Below are 17,095 nucleotides of genomic sequence, written 5' to 3'. Positions count from 1 at the left end.
TTTGTGGTCACTTAGCCTGTACTTGGTTAGGGTCAGTCTGTTTTCTATCTCTGACAGTAGAGAGATATTCTGCTAATTTATATTCTCTGTTTAGGGCCAGATAACATTGTAATCTGCTTTGATGTTTAGTTTCTTCTTTCCAATATTCCAAATAGTTGTCTTTGCATTGTTTTATAATTTGGTTGACTCTGATTGGTTTTTGGAAAACAGTGTTGTTGTGAGACTGGTCAGGGTGTGTTTTGGGTGGGGGGGTTAGTCTCAACAACAACTGATGCAGGGGACTTTTTTCTGGGCTCAGCTCTTGGGTTTGGAGGGCTTTATAATGGAGGGTGTCTTGGGGGCTGGATGTAAGGTGATTAAAGAAATTTAGTGCTCTCTTATTTGTGTTAATTATGAGTGGGTATCTGCCTAATTCTGCTCTACAGGAATTGTTTGGTGTTTTTCTCTGCACCTGTAGGATGTATCTGCAGAACTCTGCTTGTAAAGACTCTATAGTGTGCTTTTCCCAGTGTGCGTAGCTATGATGACTGAGTGAACCCCATACTTCACTACTATCTCTCTCTCTCTCTCTTTCTCTCTCTCTCTCTCTCTCTCTCTCTCTCTCTCTCTCTCTCTCTCTCTCTCTCTCTCACACACACACCTGCATGCCTGGAAAAGAGGACAGTGCTCCATAAAGCTCCATGTAAAGACTAATTTAAGCCTTCTAGTGAACATACAGTTCCTTTGAGTTCCTCTTGTGTGGTGACGCACTCCTCTTTTCATGACCGTGTTACAGTAATATCAGAAGTGTTAAATGGCGCACTGTGAAATACATTTGGTGTACGACTGGAAAAAGGTGGAGGGGGATGAGTGGGCTCATTTTGCTGTTAGCAATTCTCCATGTTTCTGCATTTACTTATTAAAGTAAATGAGTGGGGTTTTTTTATCCAGCACCTCTGTCATACCTCAGCATTCCTGTTTACATTGTGCTCTTTCCGCCTATGGTTGTGCTACTAGCACCATGGCTACTGCTTTACAGCTTTACAGCTATGGACTGTGTACAGTAACCAACAACACAAGTCATTGCCACGGAGACACTGTAGGCTAGTTCTAGAGCATTCCGTGAACAGTAAAGCAAATATGTAAGCAAAACAAAAATGGAGCAATACATTAGCAGATGTAGATGCTTTGATGGCGTGTCTGGTTTCTTTTTTCACGGGAGACCTGTGAGACGGGTTGCCTTATCTAGTCATTTATGTTGAATAATTTATCACACTTTTATGCAAAGCAGCTTGTATTATTGTACAGGCAAATACATATTTACATGTGTGTGTGTATGTGTGTGTGTGTGTGTGTGTGTGTGTGTGAGAGAGAGAGAGAGAGAGAGAGAGTGGTGTGTGCTGTACTCTGTGTGTATTGTGTGACTCCCCATCTAGAGAACATTGCTTTTAATTCCACTTCTGTTCTGACGTGAATGACATACAACACTCAGCTCAACACGTTTGCTCACACTGGATCAGTGTTTGCTTGGGAACCAGAGCGTGGAGGTCTGTCGTAAAAACGCTCTGATTGTAAACCTGATCTAATTCTAGTAACAGCGCTGAAAATTGACCTCCCATTTTATTATGTACTACTTGGAGCTGTTTGGAGCTGATTAATGCTCAAGGTTAATGGCAAGTTCTTGGTCAAATCCCCCATCCAGTCCTGGGTAATGAATCTGTAATGTGAACGATTACTTCTGTGGGGGATTGGACTCCATTACTTTGTCCCAGCTTATTTAGTATCAATTTCTTCAAGCCTTGGGGGCGCTCGGTTAAGTTAGTGATAGGAATTAGACTTTATTTCACTCCAGCTCAGTACAGACTTAATTTGTTTTCCCATGGGCAAGGTGAACGGCATAAAAACCGCACTGACATACAGAAACCAAACGTAAGTGAATGGTTTTCGTATGAAAGAGGGCACAGCCATGCCTCATGTTCATGATAGCTCTTTGGTTATGCACAACCTCTCCTAATTCATCAAAACCGAGACAAAAATGATTTCCATTCTATGTCCCCTTTAAGAAAACAAACAGAATCGGGGATTAAGGCATTTCATTTGTCAGGAAGAAGGATAATTTGGCTGTTCTCCCTACAGGATTCACATATTTCATTGCCCTGGGCCGGGTTTCCCAGATTCGTTAAGAAGCTCTTAAGTGCTAAGAACTTCTTAGGAGCGCTCTAAGAACGTTCTAAGAACGCTCCTAAGAAGTTCTTAGCACTTAAGAGTGGGGAAACCCGGCCCTGATTGGTTAGGTCTGTATCGGTTCAGACACGGCCCATACTCACATCCCAGTGGTGCAGCATCAGACTCACATTCTGAATAGAATCCAGTCTGGCAATGTCAGGCTATGTACTGTACAAGCCCATCTGTCTGGAACCAACACATTTAAAGTAGCAATGATAAACAGATTTATCTAATTCCGTTTATCCAAACAGCTAATCCAGTTTTACATACTGTAGCTTTGGCATCTCAATAACATTAGACCTGCTTTACTCTGTCAGCACAGCTGATACTGACACCCCCTGGCCCTGGGCCTGGCCCTTCTAGGACTGATCTGGGACCTGTGCCCCCCTCTGCAATTCTGCTGCCGTATGTTCTAAATATGTGGGTCTATCCTCTTGCCACCGTTTAGCCCTTGTGAGGGGCTTCATTGAGACTTGCAGTCACTGACCAGTAACGTTTCCTAGACAGGCTCATTGAAGTGGTAGATTCACCCTCCGAGCCTGTAGACTGCTGTGCCTCATTCACGCGCGGTGCAGTCCAGGACTCAGGGAGAGCAGGGGTAGCAGCGAAATGGCGCCCTCTTCAGGATAGCAGAGGGGGCACAGGTCTCAGGTTGGTTCTGGAATGCCCAGGGGGCGTCAGTATCACTGTCAGATGAGGGTTAACTGAAAGCTGCTTTACACATATAGGAGATGTTCATGTCGTTCTGCAGCTTGTTCTAGCGTATTGTATTGGTGGTAATACATCATACTCCCACACCAGTCTTTTTCATTAGATATCAAAAATGCCAGGCAGACACCTTCACACAATGCAAAGTCAATGGAAGGTGATCAGTTATGATAACAGTGTATTAACACACATATTATTGCCCCTTTATATAAACATTAACATTAATATACATTTAGAAATGATATCACCTATCTTGCCTGTTGAGTGGTGCTGTGTCATGTTGGTATGTGCATGTTCATATGTGCAATCCTGGTATTGTGGATGCTAAGTGTATGCTCAAACATGTTGGACTGCACATACATGGAAAACATGCATTCTTATTCACATACATACATGTACATATACACCAATGGACATCAACACACACATAACATACAGAAATATTTACACTCTCTCTCTCTCTCTCTCTCTCTCTCTCCAAGAAGAGGCACGTTAATCATGCTGCTGCTTTACGATTATCTTAATGGATCAGTCATTGCTTCATTTGAAAAATAAATAAACAAATAAATGACCAAACAGAAGCAGATATTGGACTCCATTAAGAGCAGAGTTCGCCTACGGCCACTGTTTTTAATTGACTTTCATTTCAATCCCATTTAAGAGAGACAGCTATACACACTCTCTCTCTCTCTCTCTCACACACACACACACACACACACACACACACACACACATGCAAGTTTACATATGGAATCACATACTCTGTAATGCCTAAGGTCATTACATCTCTTTATTGGCATGCAGGCATGTAGGCTTCAGACATTCTGAATGCAGATGTTGCTTAATTTACTTTTTAAAAAGCTTTCTACACAAAGCAGGTAGAAAATGATTACATGGGTAGAGAAAGCATTCTCATGGGTCTTTTTTTACATTTTATTTAATTTTATTTTTGGTTGTGCTTACATAACATCGGACAAAAAACAGTGATCAAATTATGTTGTGAGGGGCTTCATCAAACAGGATTTGCCAGAACGATGTAACCAGAAACCACATTCAAACTTCTGTGCCGCTCCCGGAGCTTGTGATAGCCAAAGGGAACTGGCCTCTCTTCTAGAATGTTCTCTCTCTGTTAATCTTGTGAATGCTTTCCACCTGTAGCCTTGGCATCTGTGTATCATGTTGGAGTCTGACCCTGTCATCCCCCTCTCTCTCTCTCTCTCTCTCTCTCTCTCTCTCTCTCTGATGGGCAGGTTTGGCATGGACTGCCTGATCCAGTTTGAGGACTTTGCCAATATCAACGCCTTCCGCCTGCTGAGCAAATACCGCAACCGGTACTGCACTTTCAACGATGACATCCAAGGTAGCACGTTATGCACAGACCAGTATGCACGCACGCACAGACACACTGCATACGCACACACACTCTCGCACACACACACACACGCACGCACAGACACACTGCATACGCAGACATTTCTACCTCCCGACATACAGTACCTGTGTGCACGTCGACACACACAGTTTGACTTGCATTGTCATACAGGCACGCACACACACACACACACACACACACACACACTTCTTCCTCCACACACACAAACACACACACACACACGCACGCACACACACACACACACACACACACACACACACACACACACACACACACACACACACACACACACACACACACACACACACACACACACACACACACACCTCTTCCTCCACACACACACACACACACACACACACACACACCTCTTCCTCCACACACTCCCTCCTCAGACACATGTGTTCTGGACCGAGAACATAGCTAGGCTGAGCTCTGCTGCTGATTCAGATAAATGAGAGGCCGACCGGCCAGCTTGGTCTCTCCACACGTCCGCCACCAGCTCCTCGTCTGAGTCAAACGAAAACAACATTCCAACAGGATTTAGTTGTAATTACAGTAGCCCTCAAATTGAAAGGGTCTTAATTTTAGCCACATTTGTTTCTGCTTTCTCTCTCTCACTCGCTCACTGTCCTTTAAAGACCTGCCATCAGCAGGCAAGCCCATGCCAACAGGCTGCAATCAAGACTTGTTCTGTTTCCGAGGCCCGACTGCGGCCCAGACGACAATAAAGCAATACAGCAGATCCAGCTGCAGACACATTGCAAAACAGCTCGGAAGTGACCGTTTAGCTTGACTAGTGGCAGACATTACTTGTGTTTGAAAAGAAAACTCACCTTCAGATATGTCAAAATGGCATTGTTCATGTCATGTTTTAATTCAAGATCTTTTATTTTTATTTTCACATCTTCTGGAGAAACCGTTGCTAAGCTCGATTCATTAGTTTCTAGCATGCCCTTGATATTTACGACATAATGGAAACCGAAGACCGAGACTATTTACCGAGGGGAAGTCTCTGGCTGGTCTTACTGTAAATAGAACAAAGGCCATGAGATAATTACAATGCAACAACTCTGTGCAGTAAGACACAGCTAATCATTCTGTAAATACTATGTATTCTTGATTCAGTTTGTGCTCTGGATAGTATGAATGTATTTCACCAGATATGGTGTAGGATCTGTGTGTACAGATGCCCTTAGTCACAGAGCCTTATCGTTGGGCGCTGAGAGCATATGTGTGTTATCCTCTTGTCCCCCCCCCCAGGCACAGCCGCAGTGGCAGTGGCTGGCCTTCTTGCTGCCCTCCGCATCACTAAGAGCAAAATGACAGACCATACCATTGTCTTCCAGGGAGCGGGGGAGGTAAGTCTGTTGACCTAATCAGAAAATATGAATATGATATAGACAATATAGTCTACTGAGTGTATTATATGGATCTACTGTACTGTATATAATACTACATAGCCCAGGGTTATATCATTCAGTTGGCTAGCTCCTACAGTATGTAGCACATCTAGTTTATTGACTGTAATTGCTAGAGAACTAACCACCAGCCATTGTTTCCATAGCCCTTGTGCCATCAGAGCAGTTTTTATAGAGGCCAGAATGGCCAGCTTAATCTGCCTAAAACGCCAGGTCATCTATAAACATGTCAATTATGCTGAAATTAGCAAATAATTGTTTGTACCAGAGTAAGGGCCGAACATTGACCACGCCGCAAGATGAAGCCGGTCAGATGGTGGATGACCAAGTAGAGAGGCACGGCTGGATCAATAGGACTTAAGCAACACATGATTGTTCTTTAAATCAGACATTGATTGTTTATTTTTACCTCAAAATAACGGCTTTAAATGCACTTTGATGATACACTGACATGAATGTTGAAAATTGACAACAAGTAGTTCATCAATTCTTACACTGTCTTACTTTGTTTGACTTTTTCACCTTATTCTAGTTATTTGCAAATCAGAGATTAACTGAACAAAATAGGTCATAACTTTCAACCAAAACAATTGCGCAACGAGCCAGATGTTTCTTGTTTCCGTTGTAGTGATAAACCAAGTCTTCACACCAGGTTTCTATTGATCTACAGTACAGTATATTACCGTAATAACTATTTGTTATGCAGTTAGAGGGCCTTTTAGGTCAATCAATATCAGTCAGGGTTGACAGAAGTCAACAATGATTCAGGTCAATAGCCGTTCAGGTCAAAGGGTATCTACGGTTGAGAAGATGTGCGGAGCTACTTGTGAACCGCGTGATTGTGAAACAAACAATGAAGGTTAAAAACACAGCACCACCCTCAGCCCCATCCGGTGTTTCTCCTTTATCTCTCTTCCTGCTTGTTTCCCAGGCTGCCATGGGCATAGCTGACCTGATCGCCATGGCAATGGTGAAGGAAGGACTCCCAGAGGACGAGTGCCTGAGAAAGATCTGGATGGTCGACTCCAAGGGCCTCATCGTCAAGGTAATCCTCTCCGTCGGCTCTCCTGCATACTGTTGCACCACTGAGGGGGTCACATAGCTGTGGCAAAGGTGATTCGCCACGGTTGACCACCTGTGATAATTGGCCCTGTCGAGCGCAGAAAGCACACCAGATGAAACAGGCACAGCGTGTCATGGTACCAGCGACGACATGAGAGCTGGTCATTAGTCAGGCTTATGGGGGAGGCTTGGTCAGTCGTGTGTTCGTACAGATTGTATAGGTCTATTGTATTGAGTAGTGGCAGTGATGGGCAAGCTGCTTAGAAAATGTTGCTCATACACGGAGCTTAAATGAAGCTTATAATCCGACAATTTTTCATATGGATCTCCGTTCTTTGAGGTCGCTGTCAGTACGAAAGAACGCCCCAAAAACAGTTGGTGAAGCAGCCAGGCTGCTGGAACACTAGCACTGTAGAGTAGCTGCCTGAAAGCTCTAACTGTTGGCTGCAGCAATTCCAGCTAGGAAGAACAGATTTTTTGGGGGGGATTTCTTTTAATACCGACGGAACTCATGACCTCGAGAAACAGATCTCTATGAAAAATCAAATCACTCTGTGGGTGTGTAGTTCCCTATGTGCAGCAGAACCATTTTGGAGAACCGACCAACCAACCAACCTTCCAACCAACCAACCTACCAATCACACCTTTTGACCTTTTGGTTTGATTTTGGATATTGGATGTGCATCTTCACGCAGTTCAGGCAGCAGGCGGGAAACCTCATCAGAAAGGGGAGATTGGTCTTTGGCCACTCACACAATGTGCAGCTTTCAAGGCAGTCTTGGCGTGAAGACTTCATAAGGAGTGGTTTTGGAGTGAGGTGCATTGTGTCAATGGATTTCCTTTGTCCTCGACAGCGTGAGACCGAATGTAAAAGCATGAGATTTGCCGTTCAGAGCTGGCAGCTGACTGACGTGAAAGCCAGAGTGTGCCGCAATTCACTTGATGATGTGCTTGTGATTATGTGTGTTAGACTGCTTAACCTTGCCCTCTGGCCAGGCTGACAGTCTACCGTGTTTTGAGGAAGTGTGTTTTTCTTCCCTTTTTTCTCTCTCTCTGTCTCTCTCTCTCTCTCTCTCTCTCTCTCTCTCTCTCTCTCTCTCTCTCTCTCTCTCTCAGGGGCGAGACCACCTGACCCATGAGAAGGAGCGGTTTGCCCATGAGCATCCTCAGATGAAGCACCTGGAGGATGTGGTGAAGGAGCTCAAGCCCACAGCCATTATAGGTACTCTCCACACAGCACTCACACAAGCACACGCAGGAACACACACACACACACACACACACACACACACACACGGACTCACACACACACGCGGACTCACACACAGACTCACACACAGACACACACACACACAGACACACACACACACAGACACACACACACAGACACACACGCACAGACACACACACACAGACACACACGGAGACACACACACACACACACACACACTCAGAGCAAATTAAAACATATGTGGTAATTACATACATTACATATAGCCATCACCACGATGCTTTTATCTGTTGCTGCAGACATCGTGTCCCTCTTCATCATTGCCTAACATACAGGCCAAGGCTTTCATAGCACTCCAGCTTGTACCAAGTGCCTCCGCGTCCTTAGAAACAAACATGTATACTGTAGGTGTCATTTGCACCACTCTCAACCGTGTCAGCCACTGATTGTAGAGCATACTTCTACTCTGAGATTTCTTTGATGTGCGGAGAATTGCATTGCCCTTCACCAGGCCTCACCTTCATCTGGGACTGAGAGAGAGAGTGAGAGAGAGAGAGGGGGGGGGGGGGGGAGAGAAGCTTTGTGCACTGCAAAATCACATAGCATTTACAGTAACAAAGTAATCAATAACAATATCACCACGGTGTCAAGCTAGCTAGGTTTTAGCCGTTTTAATGCTGCTGTAAGCTATGCAGTGTGTGTGCAAGACAGCAATTTTCAGCAATCAGTGTGACAGACAGCACTTTTCTTAGCTCTAAACAAAACCTCATTTCAGAAAATAGCGGTACATGGTTTTGCACTCTGTCCAGTGTGCGCGCGCGTGCGTGTGTGCGTGCGTGAGTGTGTGTGTGCGTGTGTGTAATGATATGAATTGACTTGCTGTGTTGCAGGTGTGGCGGCCATTGCTGGTGCTTTCACGGAGCAGATCATCAGGGACATGGCGTCTTTCAACGAGCGACCAATCATATTCGCTCTCAGCAACCCCACCAGCAAAGCAGAGTGCACTGCTGAGCAGTGTTACACCATCACAGAGGTGTGTGTGTGTGTGTGTGTGTGTGTGTGTGTGTGTGTGTGTGTGTGTGTGTGTGTGTGTATGTGACTGTGTTTATTTGCATTCATCAACTGTTCCTCGACAACACTTCCTTCCATTTTCCTCACGTGCCCTCAGGGTCGAGGCATCTTTGCCAGCGGAAGTCCGTTTGACCCCGTGACCCTTCCCGATGGCCGCAAGTTCTACCCCGGCCAGGGCAACAACTCCTACGTGTTTCCTGGAGTGGCTTTGGGAGTGTGTGCCTGTGCCGTCCGAAACATCACCGAAGACATCTTCCTCACCACTGCCGAGGTAACATGCTCTCTCCACCCCCATCCATTTCTACACAGACACTTCACTCTGTGAAAGCTGGTGTACAGTTGTTCAGCTAGCCTATTAGCTGGTTTGATTTGCATTGAGTTCAGTGAGCATCAAACAGGCTGATAGGCTAACTGAAATAAAACCATATCAATCTCTAGGTATGGTGAAGGGTATGTGATGATGTGGGGCTATTTTAATTCCAAAGGCCAAGGGAACTTTACCAGGGTGCAGAGTGTCCTGCATCCATGAAATACCTGGCCTTTAAAGGTGAACTATGCAGGATTGGTGATTTCATCGCCGGTTTCGTTTTTGCTTTTCGTTTTCGCTCGTTTTATGCTTGCATATTTCTCTGCAGAGCTTCCCCTACAGCTTTAGCGTGTATATTTTACAAAACTCAATCGGTCAGTCTGCCGTGCCTTTTCATGAGACTTACAAATCCCCGAGCACAGCAGCTTGTTAGAAAGGGGACTTCAGGAGCACGCTTGGCCAAGGTCGCTAGTTGATGGCCTGGCTTTTCAAATGTTATTAGTAGTCAGTGCTGGGTGGGCCTTGACATACAACTGAAAACTCTGAACCGGCTCTGTTCTCCACTAATGGCTTTGGATGCCCATCAGAGGATGCCACTAGCCATATAGATGCAGGCTGGACCAACAGGGACGGAGATTAGAGATATAGATCTGTGTAATAAAGCAAAATGTATATGTATTATGCATACATTCCCCTCTCATAAACACACACACGCACACACACACACTGACAAGACAATACACAAGCACATACATACAGTGTGCACACACACACACACACACACACACACACACACACACACACAGAGAGAGAGATGTAAGTGTACGTGTACAGGGTCTCCTCAGTTTGACCTGTTCAGTATTGTCACATGCCCTTCTCACCCCCTGATCACACTGTGTTTAAACAAACCCTATAGCCTTTGTTTGAGCAAACATATGACGCACGCACACACACACACACACTCACACACACTCACACACACACACACACACACACACGCTCACACAGAAGGATGGACAAACTGTACCTCACAACGCAAACAGGCCATCCGGCCTCCCTGCATCTCATAAACACCTGGGGCATATTCTATAATTGGAAAAACCAGCATGTCATTTCCACTCGGGGGCACAGGGGTTTTTAAACGCACACTATGGTAAACAGTCTCGCATTCTTTAATAGCAATCTGTTTATATTTCCCCGATTTCCACTGACTATGCAGATCTCACCTAGACGCAAACTGTACCGGGGGTTAATTAACAGCACACAGGTGTGATAGAGTATGTCCTCCTCACCTGTGAGCGACGGAGAATGTCTCCAAGGTCTCCGACTTCGCTGAAGCTTGATTGCCCGTCCGTTGCTTGTTAGTCTCTTTGGTGGAAAAGCGGCCCCCTAAATGAGTCAATATAAATATTAATGCCACCGTCTCAGCGAGTGTAATCTGTGAGATGATCTGAATGTTAAGTCACTGATATACAGTATACACGTCTGGATAAATATGCATGTGTGTGTGTGTGTGTGTGTGTGTGTGTGTGTGTGTGTGTGTGTGTGTGTGTGTGTGTGTGTGGTGTGGTGTGGAGGCACGGGAGAGGTGGGCACAGTAGACGGTGTGTGCTGGCTAATGTCTGTTGATCTGAGGGGGATAATAAGTGTTTTAAATGCACCGCATCTCTCTTCTGCAGGGGAGACCATGCTGTCATGCGTGACTAAATGTAGTTGTGTGGGATGCAAGGGAATCTGATTGTTTTTGATAGTGTGTATCTGGGTATCAGTGTGTGTCCGTCTCACTCAGTCTCTCTCTCTCTCTCTCTCCACCATGGTGATATTGTTATTGATATGCTACTGTGAAAATGTGTTTTTGCAGTGCACAAAGCTTCTCTCTCCCTCTCTCTCTCTCTCTCTCTCTCTCTCTCTCTCTCTCTCTCTCTCTCTCTCTCTCTCTCCCTCTCTCTTCGTCTGTGTGCTTATGAGTGAATGAGTGTAGCGATGGCAACTCTCTATTTTGAAGTGGTGGTGGGTCTCTAGACAGATAAGATTTGCTGTGCTCACATCCGACACAAACGCCTGTGAAAAAGACACTGCAGACACGGCCAGCTCTTTGGAATAATGCTCGTCTTTTCCTCCAAACCCATTTTGATTGAGTGCTGAGTTTCTCCCTACATCTAGATCTTAGTACATCTAGACACTCAGGGCCAGATGTACTAAGACAACGCTAATAGCGAGTTTTTGTATGCGCAGAATGCGAACGCTGTGCTTTGCTATATTGCGTGGATTTTACTAAGCTGTCACTTCATTACGTTAACTGCGTCCATAACGGCCCGTCCCCGCCCCCTGTACAACGCCAATTGCGTGTGCAGAGGCAGAGCTGAACCACAAGCGCAGTTGAATATTGCAACATTAAAAAGAATCAAAGTTTAGCGATCATACATACATACTTTAGTATGATACAAAGAGAGGTCAACGAGCAGCGACAGACAGAGTAGACCTAGTAGTTCTAGTATTCCACTTAAAAAAATACTTGAACTATTTAGGCTACTGCACGTATAGGGATGACTTACAGCGCACCTTCAGCTCCAGTATACATGCTGATGCTTAGGAAATGAACAGCCCTCCTGAATGGCATGGGTTTGGAATAATAGATAATAGATATTCCGGTCCTTGATTATGACTGATGAGCTGAAATGTCATTTTACTCACAGCTGTGTCTTTCTTTAATGAAATCTTTTCAGGGTTTTTTTAGAAAAGCAATACGTCCTATGGGACTCTAGGTTCCAGTGATGTTAGAACCGGGGGTGGGGGGGGCTTAAGCATTGTGCTTACAATACTCCTTAGCTGTTCCCAAATCCCTAGACCCTACAGCCTCTTGTGGCCCACACACTTAATTAATGTGGTGGAGGCGTCTCGCTCATAGTTCTTGTCATGGCCTTTATGCCCACGCTGGTGCCACAGCTTCTCTTAGGGATTTGATCGTGCGGACAATAGGCTACATCAGAGAATGTCTAATAAGGGGAGAAGGACCACTAGCGAAATACTTCCGCATGGTACTGCAACTAGAGGGCGATCGCGAGCAAGTGATGAATGAATGGGTAGCAATGGAGCTGAACCCCCCAGTACCACATTTCTCGTTATATATTTTTTTCTCCTAAAATTGCATTAATGCATGCGATGCAGGATAACTTGACTTGACAATCAGCTCACCAATACAATTTTCAATATGTGTTGTTATTCCTAAAAATCCTTTCAAAGTTTTCATGTCACGTGATACAAGCGAACCACTTTACGGCCATAGACCTAAAAGAAGGTTCAGCTTCACGACGGTCGTAATCGGTCGCGATTGTCGCGAGCATCCATGAGCTAAATGCTAGCATGTTACAGGGAAAACGGCCCATCCTATGAAAAGCAGAAAGGACATGAGTGACTTTTTATTTCATTTCCAGTGGAAAACCTATACTCAGGTAGCTACTACGACAATGTACATTAAGAAATGAAGTTGTCAACTGTGAAAAAAACGAGTTCTAGCCGCTTAGCCCCATAGACCACAATTCATTTATCACTTGCTCGGCAACGCCCCCAGCGGAATTTCAACAGATTGCATGAACAATCCGGTACAATGGAGTTAATAGGAAGTGGACCGGCTCTCCCTAAAGGGGCTCTGGTAATGCAATTAGTGTCTACACGGACCCGGTTGGATGCTGCACCTGGGAATCAGCACGTTACGACAAAGAAAGATTTATATGTGTTGAAATTGTTATTATTAGTTGAACAAGATATTCAGTGTCAGAGTGGAAGATTTAGCGAGCATAATATAACAGAAGATGCCGTTACAACAGTTTAATTTCCACCGGAAATAAATTAGTGTACAGGAAGAGCCTTTTGTGCACTTAGTCTATTGGACTACGCCAACTCATTCACCACGATCCCAATAGATCCATTTTAGTCACACCAGTGTTACTAGCGATATCCATGGGTTTCATCAGGTCCCTTTCCACAGGTGTATTAATCAAGCACCATGCAGTCTGTATTCATAATCTAGGAGCTTGATTGTATACATCTGTGGAAAGGGACCCGATGAAACCCATGAATAGAATATTTCACTTTCTGAGCCTCATGTTTCTGTTCTTCCGTTTTCTATTCATCTGTTAGTGCATTCTGCCCCTCTACTCACCACAGAGCTAACCAATCACAGCGCGTCAAATTAAAGACAGAAAGAAGCCCAGCTAGCGGTCAGAGCTTTGTGTAATGTGTTCATGACACACAGACTGATGACCTTTGTTGACAGAGGAGCACAAAGTCCTGATAAGCATCTTCAGTTGTGTGCGTATTGCGTAATAATAATATCGAGATAAGACGGAATCTGCGGGTTTGGAGATGAGAGAGGGTGGGGCGTGTCGTGAGGCTGTAGTCTAAAGCCGGGGAGCTCCCAAGTAAGATGAGGTTTTTAGCTCAGATCCAGGAAGGTAGCAAGGCATTGCAATTGCTCTTGAGCAATATCAGTTTTCCTCATAAAAGCTTGCTCGCTGAGGCACACTCCTCTCTGTGTGCATGAATGCATGAGGAGATAGGACTGAAGGAGATTAATGTTTTTTTTCCTCAGAGTGTGTGTGATAGATAGATAGATAGATAGATAGATACTTTATTGATCCCCAAGGGGAAATTCAAGTGTGTGTGTGTGTGTGTGTGTGTCAGTGTGTGTGTGTGTGTGTGTGTGTGTGTGTGTGTGTGTGTGTGTGTGTGTGTGTGTGTGTGTGTGTGTGTGTGTGTGTGTGTGTGTGTGTGTGTGTGTGTGTGTGTGTGTGTCAGTGTGTGCGTCCGTGCGTGCACTTCTGCATCTGTGTTTTGTACATGCTGGAGTAGCGTTATGTAATTTGTGGTCTGGTTCCTCTTGCAGACCATCGCCGACCTGGTGACGGAAAACGACCTGGCCGAGGGAAGACTGTATCCTCCCCTCACCACCATCCAGGACGTGTCCTTCAAGATTGCCGTCAAGGTGACATGACTAGCAACTTTCCTTTGTCTTGCCTTTGCCACCCAAATGCCAAAAGTGTGCTTTTCAGTCCCCTGCGGAGACAAACTTGAGCTTTTGAGACGCGTAGCCAACAGAGGACACACATTTGGGGCCCCCTGAAAAAGATTGCTTCCTCACAAAGACCAAAGACCAGTCTTTTGAGAGAGATGCCTCAGGCTAACTCTGCTGATGAAAACTGAAGGCCAGAGTTCCTCAAAGGTTTTGGTTAGAGTAAGGCTCCCAGCTCATAACAAGGGTTAGAGGTTTAGAACGAGTTTGCAAAGAAACCTCAGATCCCAGTCAAACCTTTCGGTATCCAAAATATTTGTGCTCCAGCCAAAGCTAGGGTCAACGGTGAATAGGCACATGCACAAGTCAGTTACTCAATCAGTTCAGTTCAGTATTCATGTAAAAATATCCATTGAAATGTACAGGTATAGTCCCAAATATATAGTCTCTATTGACTGTTCTGGACCAACTGCTTTTGTTGACGCGTTTGCGGCTGATTTGACCTGACCTTGCTTCAGCTTCGCAGCCATTGGTCAGAGAGAGAGAGCTCTTGAGACCCTATACTGTAGCTTGCCTACCTGTTGCCAAGGAGCCCAGTCCGATCAGACATTCCCCTACAGAGACACAAGCCTAATATTTGTAGTGTGTTGCCTCTTAATGGCTGAATCTGGGGGGGTTATTTCAAGTCTGTGGATCAGTGAGGTTTTTTTTTTTTTTCACTTTTTGAGTTTGTTAACTCAGCATAGATGGTAAATCTCTTAATAATAGCCATAACAAAATTACTCAATGGCTTCATTCTCTTAGTACAAGAAAGCCATATGACTCCTTAGAGAATACCTCCCATTTTTATTGCGCTCAGAGCTTTGTTATTGGACGATAGATTACATAATAACCAAGAGTATTTATTTACATTTCATTAAAGTGTCAGCTTAAATTGCCAGTATGGTGCCATGTTGCACACATATTCATATCCTATGTGTGTGTGTGTGTGTGTGTGTGTGTGTGTGTGTGTGTGTGTGTGTGTGTGTGTGTGTGTTTGTGTGTATGTGTATATTTGTGTGTGTTGTGTGTGTGTGTGTGTGTGTGTGTGTGTGTGTGTGTGTGTGTGTGATCGTCCCTTTGTTTGCCCACCCAGATAGTGGAGTATGCGTACGAGCACAAGATGGCCATGCTGCGCCCTGAGCCAGAAGATAAGGCGGCCCTCGTGCGCTCGCTCATCTACAGCACCGAGTACGACGAGTTCGCCGTCGACGCGTTCCGCTGGCCAGAGGACGCCATGACCATCCAGAGCTGCAAGTTGTGACGGACACGGTCACCACGGTCAGACGATTGGACAAGGAGAGGAGGAGGAGGAGGAGGAAGGGGAAGAGAAGGAGGAAAAGGAATTAGCTTTATGGATCGTAGCACTGTTTTTACATGTTCTTAATGCTTTGTATGTTGTTGTGTGTTGCCCCCCTGTCTACCCCAAAGGAATCTAAAACATTTAATGAGGAAATTAACTCAATAAAGGTGTTTTTATTACCACTGAAATGCCATTTTGTGTCCTTCCGAATGTACTGCAGTAGCACGGATGCATAAATTCTGTGAGTCATTACCGGTAGCTGATTAAATCTCCTCACACATGATGTGTGTTAGAAGTTGACATTGGATGTCTAAATCAAAGTGTTGGCACACCAACGTACACACAAACAAACACACAAATACGCACTTTCTCTCTGCTTCTCTCTCTCTTCTCTCTTTAACACACACACACACACACACACACACACACACACACACACACACACACACACACACACACACACACACACACACACTCAAACAACACATGAAAGACACGGAGTATTCCAGCAGGGGCTACATAGCTGTGTCCTGGAACATTAAATTTCTCCACAGGCTGAAGTGAGATCACAGTGGTCTTAGTTATGAAAGACAAGTGAATGCACCAGCAGGTCACCTCAAAGCAGCAGACTCAGCCTGACCAGAGCTCCTCTCTCAGTCTCCCCACGCGACTCACGCGCCTGGACTCACACTTGGCTCACGCACTCGTCCAGGAGCCGTTTGTCAAGTCAAGTCAAGTTTATTTATATAGCACATTTCATACACAGAGGTCATTCAGTGTGCTTTACATCATCAAAAAACCAAACAGTAATAGCAGAGAAAAGCATAGATGGGCAGAGTGGTTTTTTTTTTTTTTTGTAAAGATCATAATAAAACATAAAAAAAAGAGCATAAATCAAGGTAAAATCATAATAAAACATAAAAAGAAAGCATAAATCAAGGTAAAATATTTTTAAAATAAAGAATAATTGACAAGAAAACATAAAAGACTTATACAATGCAGCATGCAGGTCTGCAAATAGACTTTGTCAGATAAGAGTCTAATTTAGCAAACCAGTGATAGTGATCCTTCTCAAACACCCAGAGCTGTTGCCATGAATATTTTTGAAATTCAAGCCCTGCCTGTCTTGGATGACTGAGCACCATTGCCTACTTTGTTGATTCTAATTTGAATCAAAACCTAGACCACTGTGATCTCAATGCAAGGGAATGCATGTTGCATTATGAAAACAATTGAGCGTAATACTACGCAGTGCATTGATTTATGTCTCATTTTTATTATTACAGTATTATTGATTTTGTCTTATTGTTTTATTATGCCTTTATTTCCTGTCTCGGCCTTCAG

At 44.6% G+C, this 17,095-nt stretch overlaps 1 protein-coding gene across 1 annotated transcript in view; it reads left to right on the top strand.

The window, feature by feature from the left end:
- me1 (malic enzyme 1, NADP(+)-dependent, cytosolic) overlaps positions 1 to 15,933 on the top strand; it is a 119,521-nt gene extending 103,588 nt beyond the window's left edge. The window contains exons 7-14 of the mRNA XM_062538251.1: positions 4,164 to 4,273; positions 5,570 to 5,667; positions 6,659 to 6,772; positions 7,906 to 8,011; positions 8,911 to 9,053; positions 9,189 to 9,362; positions 14,284 to 14,382; positions 15,545 to 15,933. Of these exons, the coding sequence (XP_062394235.1) occupies positions 4,164 to 4,273; positions 5,570 to 5,667; positions 6,659 to 6,772; positions 7,906 to 8,011; positions 8,911 to 9,053; positions 9,189 to 9,362; positions 14,284 to 14,382; positions 15,545 to 15,712 (1,012 nt within the window). The 3' untranslated portion in view covers positions 15,713 to 15,933. The remainder of the gene's footprint in view (positions 1 to 4,163; positions 4,274 to 5,569; positions 5,668 to 6,658; positions 6,773 to 7,905; positions 8,012 to 8,910; positions 9,054 to 9,188; positions 9,363 to 14,283; positions 14,383 to 15,544) is intronic.
- Positions 15,934 to 17,095: the final 1,162 nt, after the last annotated feature.

Source organism: Sardina pilchardus, chromosome 6 (genome assembly GCF_963854185.1).
Source record: "Sardina pilchardus chromosome 6, fSarPil1.1, whole genome shotgun sequence".
Taxonomy (NCBI): domain Eukaryota; kingdom Metazoa; phylum Chordata; class Actinopteri; order Clupeiformes; family Clupeidae; genus Sardina; species Sardina pilchardus.
Note: the sequence above shows the minus strand (reverse complement) of the source record. Positions and strands in the feature narration are given on the sequence as shown.